This window comes from Lepisosteus oculatus, chromosome 11, assembly GCF_040954835.1.
Source record: "Lepisosteus oculatus isolate fLepOcu1 chromosome 11, fLepOcu1.hap2, whole genome shotgun sequence".
Taxonomy (NCBI): Eukaryota; Metazoa; Chordata; class Actinopteri; order Semionotiformes; family Lepisosteidae; genus Lepisosteus; species Lepisosteus oculatus.
Genome location: NC_090706.1, coordinates 35,589,941 through 35,613,883, shown reverse-complemented (window position 1 = coordinate 35,613,883; position 23,943 = coordinate 35,589,941). Strand labels below are relative to the sequence as shown.

Sequence of the window (23,943 nt, the reverse complement as noted above, 5' to 3'; positions counted from 1 at the left end):
GCAGTCCGTTTCATCTGCGATTTTCATCCTTTTCAATCAGAGAATATTCTCAGATTTTACACAGCCTGTGGAGTTTTGTACAATATGAGATTATTAGGCCATGACCCAGTTTATATTGGGTTTACAGTAATTACTTAAAGGAAATCATTTACCCAGACAAAGTAAGCCATGAGCTATGGGCTTGGCAATCACCTCAGAATAAATAATTTTTGGAAATGAAGGGACCTCTTGAAGTGTAATCATCGTAATGACAGAATATGATGAAGAATACATAAAATTAAAAAGAGCCCAAGAATATACCTGTCATATATTTTTCCCTTACTTAAATGTGGGGAGGGCAATTGCCATAGTAGAACATTAGATGATTTCTGGAAATTCAGGGACATTCTGATTAAACTCTTGTGAAATCTTATGATGCTAACATTACCCTGGATACATACGTTATCCAGATATATAAAGAGCTACCATGCACCAGCTCCACTGGAAGAGGGAAATCAAAGGCAATGATTTAGACTTTTTATTTTATGTACTACAGCAGCATGATGACACAGTGGTTGGCATTGCTGCCTCGCAGTGCTGAGGCCTTGTGTTCCTGGGGTGCTATCTGCAGAGAGTTTGCATTTCCTCTGGGTGCTCCAGTTTTCTCTCACAATCCAAAGGCATGCTAGTAGGTTAATTGGTTTCTGTAAGAATGGTCCCTGGTGTAACTGTTCGTGTTTGTGCCTGTGGGTGCCCTCATACAAGATACCTCGTCTTGCACCCAGTGTTTCCCAGGATAGGCTCTAGGCCTCTGAGACTCTGAACTGGATAAGCCATTATTGAAAGTGATGTGATGATGCAATTTTATGTACTGCTTATCTCAGTTAAAACACTTCCAAGGACACTGTAAAATCTTAGAGAGACCACAATGCTCATCAGATCGCAGTTTGAGAACCCTTAACCCTTAGCGTACAACCACTTTCTTGTGAGGGCATAGAACTGTACAGTACATGATTAAAGCACTGTATCAGAAAGCATTTGAAAGGTGAACTTTAAAAGCAATGCATATGTTTGGAAAGTGACATCACTAAGCAGACTTTGGAACAACCTACCCACTGCTAATTGTTAATCCAGAACCTGATGGAAATTATATGTATTTGTATGAAAGATTATATCACATACTGTGACAGGTTTGTGTACCTTGTATCATTTCAATCTGTCAATCTGTTATCAATCTATTTGGTTTTGGAAATAAAATAAATTGTTGTTGATTGTAATTTATTGTGGGATGCTTTGAGTTTTCATCTGGACCAGGAATGCAGTTTTAAAATCCAAAGCTTTGATCACTTTGTGTAGCAGGTGTAAGAGTTAACACCGCATTCCTTCCGAGATGCCTTTAGTTAAGCTGTAATATCTGCCATATAGAAACTGATGTTCGCTGAGCAGGGAGATGGACCACACCCGTTCTATGTTAGATAAGCCAAGTTCTTTTTTTATCTTGTTCTGGTTTTAATAAACACCACATAATAATGAGGTAGACTAATGCTGCATGTTTGCTTTTTAAGTATTGTAAATATCTTGAGGCATCTGCTATAAGCATCTTTCAGTTTCCTTTTCCTTTGAAATGAATAAATGAAAGAGGCTCATCTGGGATGCAGTGTAAAGTGCCCTCTGAAAGCAAAGCTAATAGATCTGTTTCGAAGAGTTATTGAGGCAGGGAGCTCTTTTCGATCTCCACCGTCTGCTGTTATCAGTGCTGTTTAGCCTGTGCATTCAATCAAAACCCCTGCCATGGTCCAAAAGGAGCATGCAGCCTTCTGGGCAGAGAAACAGACCCATAGGAGCATGGAGATGAAAAGAGAATGTTTCAAAACTTCACTTAAAGGATGCTTTGTAATTAGCAATCACTTTTTTCAAATACAAAAGACTAAATCTTTTCAGAATAATCTGCAGAAAATGTAGTATATCTAGAGATCACTATTTGTATGGAAGAATGGTTAATAAATTGGAGTGTGATATTTGACTCTTTCTTATTAGGATATACAGTAGGTAGCTATTTTATTGCACATTTAAACAATGCATGGTCTCTATGGATATTAATGCATCACCAAAGTGTATTAATGTTTATTATTAAGAAGGAATATAATCACTTGTTCTTAAAGTCATACAGAAGTCAATTTCTATAGGTGGTGGTGGGGGGGGGGTAAATGTATGGTCACAAATTCAAGCCTCACAGAAAGAGAATGATAAAAAGTTCATTTGGAAGCACAAACTGTAGTTTTTCTCAACAAATTGAGAAGGATTGCACTGTTACTTCTTCAGATGAACCTTATTCTAGTTACACTGGGGTCATCATTGAGCACTCCAGACATGGTTGAATAATGAAGAAATGACATTACTCCTTCTCTAAATAAGCAATTAAACATAGCCAATCAATTTATCAGTAAGTCTTTGGGGGTGGAGGGAAACTAAATTACCCAGAGAAAACAACTGTAAACACAAGGAGAACATTCTCACTGTTACTTATTGTAGATCATTAGCTTAATGCACCTCTATAGAATTTTATAATTGAGGAATTAACTCCAATGTAGGGCACCACAGTGGCATTAAAACTAGCTAGTGCATAGTATTTGCATCTTGGATTTTATGCTGGACACATCACGTTCTCTTTATTAAGCATAATCACGTTTTTTGTTCTTCTCACTAAGAAGAGAAGATAGAATGAAATTATATTCATTGAGATTTCAGGATGATTCTCTTGTTCTGACCAAAGAAAAGAAGGAGCTGGTCATAAACTGGCCTTGTGGCAGGAAAGAATGCCATAGTATTTTTAAAAAATCTTTGAAACTTCCACACAGAACAATTTTAAAAACAGAGAAATAAAGCAAATTTATCCCTGGCTGGAGGAGTTTAAGATTTTTCTGTCTTGGCTTATAGACACAAAATACTTCTTCCACGCCATTGAGGTGCACTGTGTTCTCTGTGTTCTGTGTTCTGCATGAAATGTGTAAATTTCAGACAGGTGCTGCCCTTAGCTCACTTAATCAGTCACTAGGTTCCTTTTATTATCTTTTATTGCAAAATGATGTAGTCTTTTAAATCATAACCAAGAGACACTAATTTCTAACATAATCACTACAATAAAAAACAATGTGAACCAAATGCAATCATTTTGATTATTGAAGGGAACCAAAAGGTTAAGTCTGTCTTGAAGTGGCACAGTGCTTATTAAGCTGTCAGGACATCAACCTGACAGCATGTTATTTGTTGTATGGGTGCAGGCGGTTCCCTTTTTTTCTGATTTCAGCTCTGCATTGCGTGTGTGTTTTTACTTTAAAATTTTAGCTCACCTGTTACTTCAATTGCCAGAAACAAGAGCTCCTCCTATGCAAACATTCTGGAACTGCAGAGCTGCAGTACCAGTGAAAGCAAGCTATATGTTTGCACTGGTCTCACTGAGGCAGCCCTATACAAACATCAACCTCATTTTCCATTTAGTATATTTCAATTGTATTCTACATAATGACATTATCACATTTCAGGATTCTTCAGTCATGTAATTTGCCTTTTTGAACACCTTTGTGGTGAACAAAAATAATCAGTTAAATTAATTGAGTTTTTAACAATTGTGAGATTTACTAAACCCTATTTATTTCTGGTTAAGTTATCTATCCCTTTATAGAATTTAATGTTTTTATGAAAATACTTCCTCTTCTAATCTTCCCAGTACATATTGATGATGTGGAGTATTTTGAATTGTAACTGTATTGGTACTTATCCTCAAAGGGTTTCTCATTATATAGACTTCTATTTTCAGTACATGTGCTTCCACATGAACACAGAAAGGCACTTTTTTGCAAGCATGATTGAAATGTAAGTTACATGGAATTGGCCCATGAATCGGTCCTTGTGGAATATCTTTATGTGTTAAGGATCAATGTGTTAACATCTGAACATTTGCAATACAGGACAGGGTTGCAGAGGAGTCAGAGCATATCCCGGCAAGCAGCAGGTGCAAGGAAGGATACACTCTGGACATGACGCCACTCCACCGCAGGGCACACACAGATACAAACACACACACATGCACACCAGGGTCAGTTTAGCCACAAACTAATTAAGGGGCGGAGTGGTGGCACTGTGGCTAAGGATCTGTGCCCATGGCTGGAAGGTTGCTGGTTCAAATCCTGCGGCCGGCAGAGGAATTTTACTGCGTTGGGCCCCTGAGCGAGACCCTTAACTCCAGCTGCTCCAGGAGTGCCGTATAAATGGCTGACCCTGTGCTCTGAACCAAAGCTTCTGTGTGTCTCATGGAGAGCAAGCTGGGGTATGCGAAAAGACAAATTCCTAAGGCAAGAAATTGTATATGGCTAATAAAATGATATTACCTTATCTTAACCAAAGTCCAAGGAATGTGGTAGGAAATGGGAGCACCTGTAGGAAACCCATTAATACATGGGAACAAAATATAAACTCCACACAGACAGTGCCCCTGGAGCTGAACCAAAGCCCCTGGAATGACAATGCTAACAACTGTGCCACTATGCTGCACAATGTCAATACAATGTCTTTTTTAAGTACCTATAAAACCCCAGAAGCATTATATGATAATCCAAACAATTTCATCCTAACAAGCTAAATATCCAGATAATCTCTGTCATAATACATCTAGCCTAGGTGTTCCAGAAAAAAAATCAACAGTAAAGAAACCCCGATCAGTGTCAATTGGATTGTCAATTGCATTTTTTCTTGAATACAGCTCTAGATCTAAACTAGAACTAGAATACTGGTTCCAGTGTGTAGAATCTTTCAAATTCCAATAAACGTCAATGGCAAATCTGTTCAACCGTTTTCAAAAGTATAGAAAAAAATCCCTTTACAGTGTGTGTCTCTGCACTGCTCAACTAAAGAATCATTATCTGTTACATGCAGTTTAAGTTTTATACAATTAAAATGCTCTGAAAATAAAATGCTCAGGATTTCAGCACAATTTTAAATCATATATACTGTATATATATTATTTTTTTGTTCTAGTGTATTTTTAAATCTGTTTAGCCCCATGCCTGCACAATTTTAAGACGAACTGACTTTGGTGAAATAAAATACTCTGATAGTGTAAGTTATCACATTCACAGTCCATTAGGCCTGAAATATGATCTAAATTACTGACATCAGTTCTGTTAGAAAAGTTAAGCAAAAAAATAAGTATTGGCACTTCATTCTTGTTCTAAGTTATGCAGACATCTCGATCTAAAAGTTTTTAAAAATGTGTCGTATAATATTTCACAATTGTTTACTTCAAGCTGTTTGAGTTTGACATTGTTCTTAGATGAGTTAAATGATTACTCAATTAAACTTCTTTTCTTGCATTATGTTTAAGGCCTTTCCATTGGCAGCTGTTTAAATTAATTTTCTTTCTAGTTTAAAATGGCCAAAGCTACTGTAATAAATAATCACATTCCCATAATTCCCATTCATGGTGACTTTCTGTTCTTAAAAGGCACTATAAATCTGAAGATGCTACCTGTAAGATACAAATATACACAATTTTAATTCATCAAAAATTACTTTGTGATGCTAAGTTGCCCTGATCAATGCATTAGGGTACTTAACTCTGACTTTATATACGTGAAATTGAATTAGATGTCTGTTTAAACAGATCTGTTACATAGATTATAAATGTTCTGTATAGATATTGCCTTTATTCTCCTCACAAGATGTTATTTGATGAGCATTCTTTTAGCTATTTGGTTTTAACTTGAATATAGTACTGCTGTAATTATAAACAAATGATCGTTTCAGTTTTCCTTTCATCTCATAATTCATAGCCTGAAAGCTTTTATACTGAAGTGTCTGTTTTTTATGCAATAAGCTTTCATCTTCTTCTTTATCTTCATTCTGAGCCGCATTCCACTCTCTTTCGCCACTCCACAAAAATAAAAACACACAGAAACATTGAATATACTGCTTTCTAGGGACCATGTGCATCTGTTTGAAAAGGAAGGATACCTTCCTTTTGAAAAGGAAGGATACCAGAGAGAAGAACGTTTTATATTTGCCTATTCAATATCCTATAATTATATTTTAGTTTTCTGTGTTTCATGCATGTCAAAGCTGAGATTTGGGCATTTGTTACTTATACCCTTACATTCATATGTAAAATGCAAACAGTATTTATTTTCTTATTTCAGCTAAAAGCTTTGCCTGTGGCAAAGTGATAAAAACTCAGGTCTTCCTCAAAACCTATTTTGTTGTGTACCATTTCCTACCCACTGCCTTTCAGTTCGATGTTGATTTCATAAGTTGAAAACCAGGCGTTTACTTGGCAGAGGTTAAAAGGCTTGACTGTACTGCAGACATTATTTCACACATCACACACAAAACTTGTTTAATGTATAAGTTTTCCATCCATACCTAAGAAACGTTGTACTGTCTGCTTAATAAAGGAACATCTTTTTTCTATCATTAAAAAAACAGTCTTTGAGAAAGAGCTTACATGGATGATCTTTCCAGACTTATCCTACTGTATCTCTCACCTCCTGGGTGTAATGTGTGGGAGCACCTGGCAAATGGAAGAAATTCTTTTAAGTGCAAAGCAGATCCCAACTATTCTGCAAATGGTGCAAGAAAGAAAACTGGAACATTACAGCCAGTCTTTCTCAAAAGGTCTCCACTCAGTTGGCACACTATTTTCCATTTAAGGGCATGTCTCATTGCAGTTTTCTTTTTCATGTCATGTGTGCCTGCTGAACTATGGAGAAGGTACACATCTTGAAATAATGCTCTGAAAACGAAAAGAGGATAACAATTAAACTTGAAGCACTTAAAACACAGACACATTATAAGTATTTTCCTAGATATTTGTGCTTATTCTAATATTATTTAGAAACAGAAAATCCTGAGGTTAGCAAATATTCTGCTCTGGGTGAACTCAAGCATTAAAACTTCATAACTTATGCTTTTTGATCCTTAGGCTTTGAAGCAGTTTCTTTAGGACCTGATTAAGCCAAAATATTTCCCTGGTAGCAGATGCTTTAATTCAAACTATATGGACTTCTAATTAGTGTAACAGTTAGGTTGATCAAGCTATTTAATGCATAGCCATCAAGTCTGTTGGAAAGTTGAATCATAATTATAAATATTATAAAGTCTAAGTGTAATGATGCAAAAATGCAACAACGGGGGATTAAGGTTCTCCTCAAAATTGCCACAACAAGCCATAGAGGGAAGGGATGAGGTTTTTCAAAGCACATGAGAGTTAAGAGGAGACCAGGATTCTGGTCTAGTGGTCTGGTAGTGGTTACAGATCCAAAGACAGGATCACAATATGGCAGTGTAACTGTATAGCTCTTTGCTTAAAACCTATTAATGGGCACTTAATTAGACCTGAGAAACTGCAAAGAAATGAGTCTGTGCTTCTAGTTATGGATGTTTGGCAGTGCTGGAAATGAGGCTATTGACAAAGGTCGGCTTTGTGTACTGTAATGTAATAATTACAACATTCTGAATATCTCAGTTTTTAAACTTGACAAACAAGGAGCCACTTTGGTCAGGATCTTACAATAGATCCTGATTTGATTTTTTTTAAAGGAATGTTTTCTTTTATTATTTTTAATCTCTCAGGGTTTGTTGTATTTTGTGCTACTGTATATCAAAATATCCTCTCACTCCCAAAACATATGCTGTTCTTTGTTTGTGTTTCAGTACTTAATCGCCCATGACAAAATGACAGCTTTAGTAAATTAATTAACAAGTTTACATTCTGGAAAAAAAAAGTCTCACTGTGATAAATTGTTTATACAGTATATTCCCAATACATAAGTAATATATTTGAAAATACATATACTTGGAGTTGCAGCCTTCAGAAGGTAATGTTAGTATTTCGGAATTATTGAGATTCAACTCAATAATGGAATCAGAGAAATTGTAAAATTAGATGTTTTTTTTATATTTTTACCTTTTTGTTGTGTTTGTCCTTTATTATTTAATAATAATACATTTCAATTTCTTTCTCAGTTTTATCAAATAAAGGTTTTCAGTACTAAGTCAAGCTTTTTAACAATTTTTTCTGTTTTTGTTTTGGTATTAACTCTAAGATAAATTACATTGTCTAAAAATCAATCCAAATCAGTTTTTTGCCTGAATCAATTTTTATTTAATTGTTTAGAAACAGTAGGATTTTCACTAGTTTCAAGGTTATATAATGCTGAAGGCAAGCTTTCTTAAATCTAAGGCTTCTTAACTTTGTACCACACGTCTCCCATGTAAGAAAGGTGTTATCTAAGAAAACATTTTGGTGAAGCTATTGTATTTTATGTAGTTTTGACAGTTGTTTCTCCATGTCCTCTGGACAGTTGCATTAAATAAATGGTTTGATCAGAAACACAGAGCTACAGTATATGACATAAAAGACTGAAAGATCTTTTCAGATGACACCGTTTTAATTACACAAAGCATTCTTTTTCACAAATTATTTTCAATGAAGCCAAAACTTTTGTTGCTTGATGACACTCGTAATACTGTATATGAAAAACACTCTTCCAATAAAAGTAAAAAAAAAAAAGAAAAATATGAAAAATTCCTTTAAATACAAATCAGCTAAAACACAGTATCTACAGTACGCATTCAGCTCTTTGGAAGTGGAATGGAATCTTCAAGAACTATAAAGTCTTTTGAAGGTTTCCTTATTCCCCTGGGCTTTAAAAAGGAGGTAATATATGGAATACATTCAGTAGTACTATCAGTGTGGTTAAGGTCAAAGAACTCCATGAAAACTGCAGTTAAAATGGCCATTGACCTTCACAAGTTGGCTGTAAAAGAACCCACAGATGGCTGAATCTGCCACTTTCCACTGTATTATCTACAGTATTATTAAGACTTTAAAGCTACTGATATAGTGGTCATCTTTCCAGGAAGAGGAGACAGGTGGTTTGAGAGGAAGAACCAAAAAAAAGGGAGCGATTGACTTTGCCCATTACACCGAAACTGCTCTTGTTAAAGTTGCTAATGATCTCATAGCCTCGGATTTGGGTGTACCGAATTTTCATAGGTGTCAGTAATTCATTAGATAATGAAAGTCATGACATTTTATTTTTTAGGTAATAAAGTGTTGGGCATCTCTGGCAATGTCCTCGTGTCCTCTTGCAGAGAGTTAACAGTTCATTTCTCTGTATGGTTTTAGCTCTCAGAATGAGTAGGCTATATCAAGTGTTCTACAGGACTCCAAATTCAGTCTTCTGCTGTTTAGTATATGTATGTTTCTTCTTGGTCCCGCTACAATTTAGTGTTTATTTTTTTACACTTGGTCAAAAACGTATTGACATGCTCTGCTTTTAATCTGTTACCAAAATGCCCTTTTCAGTACTTTCAGATTCCTTTTCTCTGTGTGTATAGTACAATTGTGATAAGAGTATACATAAAACCAATGGAACTATAAAGGAGAATAAAGAATTATCCAATATTTTGATTGAAAATAAAAATATTAAATGGGATGGAAACTGCAATATAGGTTGTACTAATTGACTCATAATGTGATATTAGAAAGACTGCAGTTTCTTTGAAAAATAAGGTCCTTAATTAAGTAACCTATTTATGAACTGTAGTTACACTGTGAACATCTCTCTAGTTTTCATTTCTTTCATCATTTAAAATATCTAGCTCATAAGATCCCTGCTAATATGACACATAGTTTTGTACGCTGGTCTGCATAGAACAAGGCTCTAGAAATGCCTGTGTGAGCATGAAGGGAAAAAAGTCTCTCTGGCTTAGACAAAATGTGCAGGACAGAGTAATTTGTTTGAACAAACAATTTCTCTTGGCTGCAAATTGTTGTCTCATCTCGTTACTCTTTCTCAGGCTTTGCGTGGGAGAGAGAAATAAAGCAGTTTGACACTCGCCTAAACGACACTGCTTGGAAATCAAAGGCGCTCATGAAAGAAATTCAGAAATCAATTAAAGGACCCTTTGCCAATGTGATGCCGCAATTATCTGGAAGTGGCCTTTTACGGATTCAGAAACTAATTCATCTTGACTGCATAACATGGAGAGGTGAATCTAATTACTTTTTTTGAGAAAAAGCTGTCGTTTTTAAAGGTACCCAAAAACATCATGTCACTGACATGACAGACTACATTGTGGCACCAATTTTGTCTCCTATGTAAAATAAACATCCTCTCTCTGTTAATAAATATTTTCAGTACATAGATCTATAATAAAATATCTAGTATGATATATATATATATCCCATACTAGAAATATAGTTACAAACAGGGGGCTACAAAAAGAATTACAGAAAAAACTGAGCCTGACAACCAATAATTAGAATAAATAATCATAACCGCCAAATTGTAACAGACATGCCAAGAATACACCAAAGCGAATGGTACTATGCTATTAGAAGCACCTGAGATCTTTGTTCTCTGGTGCAGCTTTGGTGAAAAGAGATAGATATCAGGCACATTGGTTTTAAACAAATATTTTTTAATAATGACAATAACACACACTAACAACACACGACACAAAATACAACAGACAACATATTCTACAAACAAGGTGCTTCGGAGGCCTATGCCCTGACCAACCAGATAAACCTCAGAATGCTACCAAGTATTCAAATCCTATATAACAACTGCACAGGCCAAAAAAGAGATAAACCCATCTTCTAAACTAAACAGAATATGACCTACAGTTATATCTCTCTATAGATCTGGATGCTACAAAAAGTGAATGGAAAGACTATCTCCCTATTCTAAAAATGCATTCATTAACCAGGAGAGACCATTTTTAACTTAGGGATTCCTTATACAGGAAATCAGACTTTCCTAAAATCAACAGAATAGCAAGCTTCCTTCACAAATTCAAATACCTACCTTGAATCTGGTCTTAACAGCTGATTGGAATAAGGTCTTCCTGCCTGCCACTGTCCCTTCATTCTCCTTCTGTCTTTCTGTCCTTCCTTCTCCTTCTCTCTGTCTCTGTGTTCCTGGACTATTGATGATTCTTAATGATTAAACAGGACCTTAATCATCTAGGGTAAACCAGACACTTCCTTTGTACAACTTAGCAACCACATCAGATCCTTTCTTGCTTTGAAGCTCCCAAGAGAATTACAAATCTTGGCACTCACTAGATGTTGACCATTGCCTCATAATTCTTAGACAAATCAATAGCCCCTTCCAATAGGTGCAACAATATCATTGTCCCCAAGGACATTTAAAAGTCCAAAATTGTTCTTTTGCATTATAACCCTGTGCTACAGCAGTGATTTCTTATCATATTCTTATTACCTTCACCAAATTCCCTTGAAATCAAAGTAATCTAAATGTTTGATGTCTATGTGTGTTTTTATATTTATATGAATGTCTTCTAAATACCTCACAAGCTAAATCCACTTTTGATGCTACAGTCTTCTTTAAACTACTGGTCAATGGAATGCTTTAGAACCTTCGTATGGACAGGATTTATGAATATTTTTTTTAATATTACAGAGCAAATTACAGAGGAAGACAGATGATTAAGAAGACTCCTCAGCTTCAGGTGACTGGCAAGCCTGAGCCGACAAGAAAGCCAGGAATTGATCGAAAAATCTGCAGGAAACGAAAGGAAAAAAGGATTTTTTGATGGAAGAACAAAATTTATAAGGCAAGCCATTAATAGAACTAGTCTGATGAAGTAAAGGTCAATCTTCAACCCTAAGAGTTGGAACGGTGGCTGATGTTGCTGCCTTGCTGTTCTGGGGCCCTGGATTCAGTTCTGGACATGGGATGATATGGAGTTTGTGGGTTTCTTTACTGGTGTTTTTCCTGGCACATCTAAATATTATGACAGAGATTATCTGGATATTCTGTTAGGATAAAATTGATTTAATTTTCATGTAATTCTTTGAGGAGTATCATAGGCATTTAAACAAAGCGGTATAAAAATTGGGCAACAATGAGGCTTTGCAGCTACCTCACAAGTGCATAATCATAACACCTGGACAATGGAGGTCCGTAACACCGATCTCATATGGCCACGTTCGGTGGCACGGTTCCATTCCTTTTAATATAGCCGATCTGCTGAACCCATGTGAGACGTGGGTGCCCCGGCGGCCTCCTCCAGCCTGGTGGAGTGTGTCTCTCTGTTCGGAGGGCAACGGCGCACGCTATGGCGCCATGGGCAGGGGTGGAATTGTCGAGACGTGCGGCGTGGCCGAAGAGAGCGAGTCATCGACGGGCGACAGTGATTGTGATGGGCTGGTACGTGCGAGCAGCAACCTCCGAGTTCCGCACGAAGTCAGACCAGCGAATACGGAGAATCTGGCGTTGGTACCGCATGTGGAAGGACCGGAGTCTTTGTATGTCACGTGATAGTAAGGTCCAGGACTCTGAGCCATAAAGCAGAATTTATGCCCTCATAAGGGTCCTAGGTTCAATTACTGGGGTGCTATCTGCATGGAGTTTTGTAGGCAGAGTAGATATTTGTTTGCTCCAGACATGCCAAATAGTGTTGTGTAAAGTTTTCTAAGCCATCAAAAAGGATTTAGCAAAACAGCAGTGATGTTAATCTTTATGTGGCCTTGCTTTTTTCAAAAGCAATTCAAAAGGAGAAGCAGGTCAATCATTTTCTGTAGCAAACTTAAGGAATTCAAAAGATTTACTCAAAATCAGAAATGAAATTTACAGGAAATCCTGTTGCTCAGATTAGACCGTTTTTTGGCTTTTGTAACTGTTAGTTAAAAAATCTAAAAGAATAATTTTCAATGGCAATGGATTAAAATCCCTGTGACAAAGCAATGAAAGAAGGTTTAAATTTAGCTTGTCCAAGAAATTATGGAGAGGGTTAAAATAATGCTTAGGTTACTGTATGTTAGAGGATAGCATAACTGAAGATGTATTTTGGAATACATAAGGATGCAAGTTATAAAAAACTGGGATTAAGACCCACAGTGTGTGGCACTAGAAATAATTAGCAAATCAGGATTATATAGGCAGCTGTACCTTTAAGAACGGAGAGGGTTTTTGTTTCTGTGCCTTGCAGCTGTTTGAAAGTAATAGAATTTTCTGCTAGTCATTTTGCTTAATCTGATATGTAGCCTTTATACCCAGCCACCTCCCTCCCTAGCTATAAATTCACCGGCACACAAATACAGCGATAATCTTATAGAACAGCCTTGTCCAACAAATATTCCTTCTGTTTTTATCAGGTATTCATGGACCCAAGTCCCATTTGACAACTTCATCCAACAATCAAAATAAAATGGCATAGAAATGCATCAAATCATGATAACCTTGTTTCCTTGAGGAAATCCAGAGTTATTCTATAACGCCAGCTCTTGGTAATGTATTAACACAGGCTTCTAGAAGCACCATTTCCAATTGATTTAATTCCTTCATTTTATTCTAAGGTAGAGTTTTTAAACACAGCTGCCTACTACTGAATTATTACTCCACAACAAACTTTAAAATTCACCTTTACCACATCTCTGCCAAAAGCACCTTTTCTTGTTTGCTCCCTGTTCCATTGTCATTTTAGATGGCTTCTTAACTAAAGATTCTCAGACATAAAAGTGCCTTCTTCTGAGATCTACAAATCTCTTCTTCTATCAACTGAAATAATTGGTTAATTTGATTTAATCGGTTAAAGGCTAGATTTCCTTAAATGACTGAGCGATTGATCCACGTTTCTTCTTTTCTTCATATTAATTATACTGGGAACTAATTAAAAAAGGAGTTCTGGGTTTAAATTCTTGTAGAGGTTTGTCTCATTGTTCAGACTATCAAATACAAGCTACAAGTACAAAGCCCTTTCTTTTTTTTAATTTACAGTAAGTGATTTTATGATTTACCACATTTTTACAACCGTGTTGTAACTGCAAATTCCATTGATGGACAGAGCAATTTCAATGTTCTATAACTGCCTTAAAGCCATTAGGTTTTCTAGTAAGCTGTGTTTTGACCAATATCTGACCAATTTTTTTGTGGAATATTCCTCCAGCTGGTGGTAAATCTCTTACAAGGAGCAGTAGATCTAACATCATGTTTAAAGATTAATGAATGACTGGGGGGCATGTCACAGGGTTATGTCTGTCGATCCGCATTCTCATTGTGTGATCCTTAGCTATAAGACCAAGTCTGTAACAATCATAGCAATATCAGTGTAGGTATGTAACAAAAAAATATTTGGCAAATACCAAATAAGAAGTTAAAAATGAAATCTATACCGCCAGGTAAAGAACATTAAATATTTTCTGTTTCAACCTTCAATATAGGCCATAGACAATTTGCCATGAATAGGAGCTTTTTCAGTAAGGCAATTGACTTACTGAACAATTTTCAGTATTGAAAATTTGTCATTTTTGCAAATGTGCATTGGTTAATAATAGGAAATTGAAATTATGTTTGTTTTCAAGTACATAGTGTTTCCAGTACATAGAGTATCTGGAAATGAGTCAGACTAAACATTAGCTAAACATTTTGAAAATTCCCAAAAGAAAATGAGTTAAATGCCACATTTATCAACAGTTTTGTTCAGGAGAAAGACAGCAGGCAGCACATTTGTAGATACTGTTTTGAATGCAATATCGTATGTACTTTAAGTGGGCACCAATTTTCTGCATTTTTACATTTAATAAAATAAATTACGGGGAAACATTCTTGTGGTTTAAGAAAGGTCATAGCACTCTGTAGTGAAGACATCTTGATAGCCTTTGTAGAATAAAATGCATACAAATGAATAAATATCAATGCCATAGATATTTTAAATGTTTCATCTTCTTAGATATCTTCTTAGTTATATTGTGCATTTTATGTATCCTATGTTACGAATTCCCCAGAAGCTACTCCTCATGACCCTTGTTTCCCTTGAGCATTGTCTATGGACATTCCTCTGAATTTTAAATGATGTACAACTTTCCATTGTAGCTTTGCTTCAGGTAATGCACAGGAGTGCACGGGAACACAACTGAGTAAAGGGAACGTCTCATCACCGGTTGTCACAGAAACTGACAGGAAAGCTCATGACAATAGCCCAGGGTCCAAAGTGGACATTGCAGTTTCCTTGTCAGAACTCCTACCTGCCTCTCTTTGTGGTTTCAGGGGACAACTTTACAAGCAGTGTGTGTGATTCATCTGGCATGTTTCTGTAGGGTCACACCCCCCCGTTATTTGAAAGAAGAGTTCAAGAAAACATCACGTATGCACTTCAGTTATGCAGTTTTGTAATAGGAATGTTTCTCTGCCTTTGGATGCATAATTACTGTTTAAGTTGTTAAAACCTTTCAAAGTGGTCCCAATATTCCTTTTAAAGACTTTATACCCATGTGCTCCAATTCTCTTTGTAACAGATACCATATAAGATTCACCACATTAATGTTATCTGCGTTCTTTGAACAAACATAGAAAGGGAATATCATGAACAAATGCACATACACTTCCAATCTAAGACGAACTCTTATGACTAAAGAAAGACAAGGAAAAACATCTACTTACCAAAGATACTTGTCAATGGTTGACAACAGGAATGGCACAGATTCTTGCTCCTGTGTGGTGCGATTACTCTTCAGATAAGAGTTCCTTTACTTGGATTTCCCCATAGAAAATCAGTAATCTGATGTGCCCTTAATCCTTCTGGCCCTATCCAAGAAATAAAACATGCAGTGCTGCAGCATACAACGCCATATCTCCTCCATTCCCTGCCTGTAATGTATCTCCCATTATTTATTATCCCAAGATTTACTGTGAAACAGCAGAAAGAAACAAATCCACAAATAGCAATGATCCCGAGTTTCTGCATTTGCGATTCACTATGCAGTTTGAGACAATTCTCTGATTTAATTTTTCTCTTCACCTGATTTTCTAAGAAGCATCATTTCAATTAGCTCCTGTGAATCCAGGGTTGAGTGAATTGTTGTGAATGCTCCCTTTTTACTGGCCCCAGATGAACTGCCCAAGTTGGTTATTAAGTGATGCTCTTGACATACTTAAGATACCTACCATACTTTTCTCCCTTCCCATACACCATCACCTGATACAAACACAAATCCAAGTGCTCTCTGATCTCCCACAGACAGGTCAGTCAAAGTACAAAGATCTTCATTTCGTTCATTTGAAAGGGAAACGCAATGAATGTTTTTTTTGTTCTGAAGCTGCAATAAATCCAAGGGACCACTGAGGTCCATTTCCCAGCAATCAGTGGATTTGTACCCTGGCCTAAAAACTAGCAGAATTAAAGATGAACCTGCCTGATTTAAGACTTATTCAGGGGTTCACAGAATGTAAACAATCTAGGCAGTTATAAAAAGTATGGTAAAACATTAAATAAAAGTAATTCATTTAGCACCTCACCGTTAAAAATAAGAAATGTATAAAACTTTGTCAATATAAAATGAATATACTGTACCATGTTACAAAAAAGGATGGCATAACCAGGTAGAAAAACAGAAAGATGACTCCAGTCAGCAATCAAACCCCAATGATAAGGAACTAATGTCACACTTAACAGTGGATCTACCACTTGATTTTGTCTTTTTTTTTTTTACATGAAGGTTTGTAGAGATCCTAGAACATGCAGCATTTCCAAATTAAAGAGAGAGCTTTAGTTTTTCTGGAAAGATCAGGTTAGGTCCTTGGAGAAAACAATCTTCGAAGTGCATTAAGCACTAATTGACTCTCAAGTAACATCATGAAGAACTTTAAAATTTAGTTCAAAATAAACATTTTTTCCCACTCAACATTTAAGAATTAGACATGTTCTGTGTTGGGAGCCTGTGCTCATATTTTAGGTCACGATTATTTTACAACTAATACAAACAATTCTATACATTCAAGAAGAAAGCAAGTAAATAATCTATTACCATGACTTCAAGAAAAGCAATGCTGTCAAATCACCCACTGGAAGCTAGAACCCTTGATATATAAAGAATACACTGTTTAACTTTGTAATGGTCCTGCAAATTTAATGTGCTGTAACCAAAATATACAACACATAGTTCACTACAGAATAAAATATTCATGCGCAATGCAAAAAAAAACAGCAGCTGACTTGTCAAAAGCTTGTGTGGAATAAGAGAGCCACCTACTGGTTACAAAAAAAAACACGTTAAAAAGCTTGGGCCAGTTTCATTCTCGCTATGTCTTCTTAAATAAAAATAAATCTTACACTGCCCCTTGATTTCAATAATCTAATTCAGTGTCTGATGTCCATGTGGAGGATGGCCACCTTCCATGAACCCAAGGATGACCGATAAAGACTCACTGCCTTGCAGTTTCAGAGGACTTTGTATGGTTTGGGACAGGGCCTTCATCCATCTCCCATCAATTAATATTGATGTTGAATTTGTTTGTTTGTATTTATCCTGTTTTCGAGAAGCACTGTCCTCTGGTGCAATTACCCTGTCTAACCTTGAAAAAAGAGAACCATCTTTGGACTTCTAGATGACATTTAACCTCATGGCAGCAGAAAACAAAAAAAGAGACTAGACAGTTTTGATTGTATATTCTTTATTCAAGTTACTTCTAAAAAATAAAATTTTGCTGCATGGCAACAAAGATCATAATACAGTAATGAAAATAATTAAACTGTCTTGGGAGGAAGCAGGTGTCACAATAAGTATTCAGAACTAAGCAAAATTCACTACATTAAGGGATTTTAAAAAAAGTAATAATGTACATTACTAAGAAGCACTGAACCACTGCATTATACAAAGCATTATACCTGCATTCCTTCCATACTTAATGTAGAATGTTGCTGAAAATATCCTGTAACATTTTCCACATGACAAATGTAAATATTTTTACAACCTACAGTAATTATCCACATAACTACATACAGAGTAAATTATGTTCAAATAAGGAAAAGGAATGCTAGCGTTCGATAAGCCTGTTGATGTTCCAAGTATTTTTCCCCACACTACTTCCTTGGGATAGTTTTTGTGTTGGAAGACAAAATCTTGCCCATTTGTCTTCAAGATGGCTTGATGAACCAGATCCTGCCCATTCCTGTTGATGGTTGGTATACCACTTTTTCCATAAAACCATGACAATTTGTCCAAAAGGACAGTGGTCCACTGGATTTTGTAGATTTTTAAAATGCTTCTTACAGAGGTATTGTTTTGCAACACTCACTCAATTAAGGCTTAATTAGATAAATTTAACTTTCCTACACATCTGAAGTCGGTATCAATTTTATGGACATTACAAAACTGACTTATGAAGCCTTGCTTTACATTAGCAAAATCAGTTTGAAAATACAGCCAGTCCAAGTTTAAAAGTTCCTTCTAAGAAACATTTCATGTCCCTAAGTATGAAATATCACAACCTTATTTTCCTTTTGCCTTCATTTATTAAAACATATCAGTGACAGCTACTAAAAGTAATTCAGTATTACACAATGTGTTTATCAGTACTGACACTTTTGACCATTTTCTTTGGGAAATAAAGCAGTCATTGAGTTGTGTTGAAAAGCTTTGCTTTTCCAGGTACAGAAAACATAGCCCACACAGGGTAGGTGAAAATGAAAAACTGCTACCTATTAGAGAAAACAGACAGATTCAGACAAAAACACATCAAAGACCCACTAAAAATAGAAAAATATCAGAAAAACCCATTTACTCACCCAATACATGAAAATCAGACGTTCTGAGAAGTTGTGGGCGATCATACATATAGGTGTAAAAAACTAAAGACTAATTTAATGGTTATTACGGGTGTGTGGCTGTTAGGGGTTGATAAGATGCCATTCCTGCAAATGGGACTGCGTCCTCAGCACAATCTGAACAGACGGTTTCAGGCAATGGCTTACTGGCAGTGCTATGATTTATGAAAATATCATTAAAACATAAAAAACAAAGTCCAGATCACCATACTGGTTTGGTTGTCTCGCCTCAGGAGTCATTGGGCAGCCCGAAGAGCTTGACAGTGCCTGCCTCACGGTTACTGTCATATTTTCCATCCTTGTCATCACACGCATATGCCAGCAGGGGCCTTTTGGGATGCCAAGCAACTGTGAATGTTGGCGACTCACACTGCACCTCCCATAATTTCTCTCCTGTCAAATTATTCAGAAAAGCAAAAAAAACTAATTATGCAACCACAGCAGGATTACACTGCATCATAAAATTGTGCTTACTCTCTCGATAACTATAAATCTAGCACAGCCTTCATTAGAGATTTTTTTTTTTTTTTTGTAAGATGACAGCTCTCCCTCATTCGGCTAGCTGGGCGGAAAGACCTGAAAACCATCCTAATGGAAAGCAAACTGTTCATTACTGATTGACAAACAGTCTGTTCTGCCAGCAAATTGTTTTGGTGATAAAGAAAGACTGCAATCTATGCAATGTTCTTCAGTTCTTATCACTCTGGGATATTTCAAAAGTTCTAGTAGTATTTACTAATGGACAGGCAGGTGTGCAACACATATCACCTTGTTTTGTAGCATTAACTGCCCACAGTCCTCCAGCCAGCTCATACAATGGAAATTCTTTCATAAATTTAATCATGTTTTGCACCTTTCCACATCTCTACAATAGGTTTTCAGATATGCCTGGCACATAGTCAGGCATAATTTCCTATAACACAGCACCACATCTATATCTACTTGTAGGTTCAGTTAGGAACAAAACTTTACAACTTTTTATAGTGTGGCAGTAGTGCTTGAAAACACCAATAGAAATGTAGGTTCCCTGGTATGAAAAGCATTATTCTATGAAACTGCATATTATCCAGAATTTTAAGGAAGGTGTGGGGTCACACTGGGAGAGCTGATCCTCACAGAAAACATACTTTTCATTTCTGATTGACAAAACATGTCCTCATACCAAGAACACATAGCAGTCATCTTCTCCCTCACACTAGTTCAGTTAGTTAACCAAACCGTTTTTGGTTTTAACTTTGGCAATTAACTTGGCTAGGTTATCTAGGAGTCGAATAAGAATTCTACATAAAGTGCGGCTTATGTCAAAGTCTATTTTCACTAAGGTAGATGTTCACTGTTATATATTGTGTGCACCCTTGATGAAAAGGGATGACTAGGCCATCTAAATATAGCCTTGGAAAAGGAAAACAAATCTTGATTGTGTGTGGCAAGTTCTCTGCATGAAACGTGCAAGACAGAACATCTCACTAACTGGTGATTTTCAGGTCAAATAAAGTAAGTACTAGAATAGAAGCTTATGTCATGCCTTGTAAAGATATTAATGGAAAAAACCTTGTTGAAAGTAGGAAATCTGACAAATCAATGCATTTCTAAAACTGAATTTCACAATGCCATACATTAGTGCAATACAAAATTACAAAAGTGCATTTTCTTTTTCCACTTTGGCACATATTATTACTTAGGTTTTCAGGTCAGAGATGCTTACCTGTCTCCACCTCAGCAATGTCAATGAAGTGGTCCTCTGATGCTGAGGCTAGCATTTTCCCATCATGACTAAAACTCAGTGTCCTAACAGGCCAGTCAAGCCTCAGAAAAAAAAAGGTTAATCAATCAGTATGGAATATATTGAAGACACAGCAGGTCCTCTATAACATAAGGAATAATTCTAACATTCATCTTATGCATCACAGACTCAATTCAGATCACAATCATTTCAGCGTGATCAGCAGGAACTGCAATTAAATGTCACACAAAAATTATATCACACAGAGGCCTAACCTGCTGTTAAAGAAATCTTATTTCTGTAATAATTACTTCTAAACACCTACATGAAGGCACTATACCAATGGAGAATCTAGAACAGATGTATTGTTGTATTATGGGTCCTTTTTATGGCTATAAGAATAGTCAATATATAATATGCATAGTACAAACAGAATATTTTCTTCTCAAAACATCAGAATAGATGTTCATACATATAATATCACCCCATATAGGAAAATACTAAGAGTTCAACTGGAACTACATTATAACCAGAAAATTGGAATTAGTCAGGGTTCATGCAGGTATGGACTCACCTGGAAAAGCAGCGGACACAAACCAGCTCTTCCACATCCCACAGGCTAACAAGTGCATCCGCACTCCCTGTCGCAAAGTACTTGCCAGTAGGGTCAAACTTTATGCAGATACAATTTGAAGGATGAGCATTGATCGACTGGATTGGCTTTAGCTCTGGGTAACTGAAACAGAAGAACTCACTATAATCATCACTAGTAAAGGTGTTAAAAAGATTCACTAATTGCACATCCCAATCATTCTGTGACCTTCATTCACAGGGAGTTAATAAAAAAATACTATTACTTACACTTGTCCTAAAAACTAAATCTGATATGCAGCCAATTATAGTGTATATGCTTAACTGTATAAATGCTATACATTTACAATATACATGACCAATTATAGCAAAAAATAACAGTATCTGTGGGAAATGATTTGTGAATATATGTGCTAAAACACAAACACTGTAGTGGCCTATGCTCTTTCAAACATCTGTATTAAAGACAATTCATCACTTTGACGAACAGAAAGATTGCTTTCCCTTACCTAAGAATGTTGATGCAGCCGTTACCATTCGTCAAGAAGAACATATCATTATCGTTGTTCCAAGAGATCTCATTCACTTCAAACTTAAATTGTTCCTCTGCCCGGGAACGATGGGTTTTCGCATCAATAAAGGTCACAACATCATCCTTGTTGCCAACTGCAATTGTCTGTCCATCAGGGCTCCAACAGATGTTGATGTTCTCCCCTAGCCACAGAAAGAGCACATGAGCAATCAGCCAGACTGCCATTAACAACAGTGACCAACAAACATTTTTATCATGGGACAAATCCACTTTTGCTCGAATATTCAATTAACAAAAAATACACAAAAAGATGCTTTTTTATATTTGAACTTTACATTATGGTTTCATGTATTCTTTCAAACTAAGGCTAAAGGTTGGTTCAGAAAATTACAGTAATTTCTCAATCACCCGTGTTAGTTAATGCCTCCAATAGAGATAATGTTTACTCTGATTATGTCAACAGCAAACAAAAATCAGTAAATGTAACAGGTGTATGATAGTGTAAGATGAGACTGTTCCAGTAATGTCACTGCCCAGTTTGCCCAGTCCAACCTCCTAGAATTTCCTCCTCAATAGGTGAGGTAGTTTCTCAATGATCTACACTGCAGCAGGACAACAGTGCATACCCAGATTAGTGTTTCACTAGAGCAGTAGATGAAGTGGGTCCATTTCTAGATAGTTTGAGATTAAAAGAGCAATGTAAATGCAAGGAATTGTATATACACATTTCAGCGTGTTTTTATCAATGAGTCTCTGAACAAAACACATATTGTTCTGAACCTTTAGTATTGACAGTCGCGATGCACTTTGTAGTCCGAACATCCCAGATGCGTATTGTCTTGTCCCCAGAAGCAGTGACAAAGAGATCTGGGTTGGTAGGGTGCCAACATAGCTGGTCCACACTGTCTCCATGACCTCGATAGTTATTCTCCTTCACCTGAAAACAGATTAAAGTCAGCTATCAAAGAGATCCATCTTCACATTTTTCAGAATTGTCACGGATACATCCACTTAAGAATGTTAACACACATATCTAGATAAAATGGCACTTTATTCGTGATAAACATTTTACTTTAGGACATTGCAAACCTACACCGAATACAGATGAGCGGAGCTATCGATAATGGAACTTTTAGATGCAGAGCTCAGACTTTTGATGTGGAATGATTTTCTTTTCACGTAATAATGTAATAATAATAATGATAATAGCATTGGCACTATTTTCACTAGGTGTAGTACCTTAGAGCCAATTAATACAATATAATTCATATTTCATCTACCGTAATTGTACGAAATATCAATTCAGAGTCGACCAGACAGAATTCAGACGTAATGCACCTACGCCATCTGCCTTTCAACGGTGACATGACACGTAGGTTCATTCATTTGTAAATATATTCGTTAATTTAATAACTTAAGATAATAAAAAATTCCATTACTGAAGTTGTAAATCAAGTCTTTTAAGATGCTAAAAGCAAGTAAACAGATGGCATTCTTCCAAATAAATAAAAGGATGGGGGCAATGTTCGAAAACAAACCCTCACTTACCAGGCGGTCTTTTTCCAGAACAAACACACTGGCGGTTTTATCGAATGACCCAGATGCTAACCTCCTGCCATCGCAGCTCCATGCGACCGAGTGAACCTTAGCGCTGTGCGCCGGGAACTCTCGACTCTTGTTGTTATTTCTGAAGCTCTCCTGCATATCTTGGTAGTACTGAGACGCCATGTTTTAAGTGCGCCGGAAGAGATTTGATCTTCCTTTCCCAGCGACGTGGTGCATTGTGGGATTGGTGAAGTTCCGGTGTACAGCTTTGAGGGCGGATATGGAGTCGCATACGGCACCGGAAAACGAATTTACCTTTAATATTAGTTGTTGCGTTTTGCATCTTTGCGGCAGATTGTAGGTTTGCACAAAATTTACTTTTTCAGTTACGTTACACAGCTCTTCTAGAACAGGTCTGTTATGTGTCGTCTACAACACCTAGCACAGTCTCGAAAGCTAGCTGCGGTAGTCAGGGTTTGAATGGTTTCGCAACTCGCTTTTGCTTTTTTATTTAACAGTTATTAAAGTTTACAATTGTTACATAGGGTTTTTTTTTACATTAAATGCTACCTCCATTTGCTTCTCTGATGCGTGATACGATTTAGAAAAGGGCGGTTGTTACTTTCTGCATAGGTTCCTTGTGATGTCACAGCCGACGAGCAGTATAAGAACAAGCAATGTCTCAGCCAAGCCTTTTCATCTAAAAATGTTTTTAATTTAATTTTTATCAAGACAGTATAAATAAAACTATTGCCTTAAAAATTCCATCTTTGTATTCGTCTGATTTATCTTTGCTAAGACTGTGCAGAAATCATGCAAAACCCTGTTTTTTACCCAAATAAACTTGCTAAGCATCAGTTAAAACGTTTTGATTGTTTAATTTGGAGGATAAGCAAAATATCATAAATATAGCAAAAAGAAAAATCTGAATATGTGCTTATCA

The 23,943-nt window shown here is 36.4% G+C and overlaps 1 protein-coding gene and 1 long non-coding RNA gene across 2 annotated transcripts in view; both read right to left on the bottom strand.

Moving 5' to 3' along the window:
* LOC107077685 (uncharacterized) overlaps positions 1–16,921 on the bottom strand; it is a 38,471-nt gene extending 21,550 nt beyond the window's left edge. The window contains exons 1-2 of the long non-coding RNA XR_001478681.2: positions 16,811–16,921; positions 15,447–15,590 (exon numbers count right to left, since the gene is read on the bottom strand). This is a non-coding gene — a long non-coding RNA (uncharacterized lncRNA). The remainder of the gene's footprint in view (positions 1–15,446; positions 15,591–16,810) is intronic.
* Positions 16,922–17,439: 518 nt separating this feature from the next.
* Positions 17,440–23,306, bottom strand: thoc3 (THO complex 3). The gene is made up of 6 exons (XM_006631906.3): positions 23,004–23,306; positions 22,236–22,392; positions 21,433–21,637; positions 20,907–21,068; positions 20,315–20,415; positions 17,440–19,002 (listed from the first exon to the last, which is right to left on the bottom strand). The coding sequence occupies exons 1-6, from the start codon at positions 23,181–23,183 to the stop codon at positions 18,839–18,841; spliced, it is 969 nt and encodes a 322-aa protein (XP_006631969.1). The 5' UTR covers positions 23,184–23,306; the 3' UTR covers positions 17,440–18,838.
* Between the last annotated feature and the right edge of the window lie 637 nt (positions 23,307–23,943).

Excerpts from the sequence above, each read along its gene's own strand:
- thoc3 (XM_006631906.3), bottom strand. The coding sequence starts at position 23,183 with ATGGCGTCTCAGTACTACCAAGATATGCAGGAGAGCTTCAGAAATAAC. Across the intron at positions 21,638-22,235 it reads CGCGACTGTCAATACTAAAG|GGGAGAACATCAACATCTGT; the intron begins GTTCAGAACAAT and ends TTCTGTGGCTAG. Across the intron at positions 21,069-21,432 it reads GGCTGCATCAACATTCTTAG|TTACCCAGAGCTAAAGCCAA; the intron begins GTAAGGGAAAGC and ends CTTCTGTTTCAG.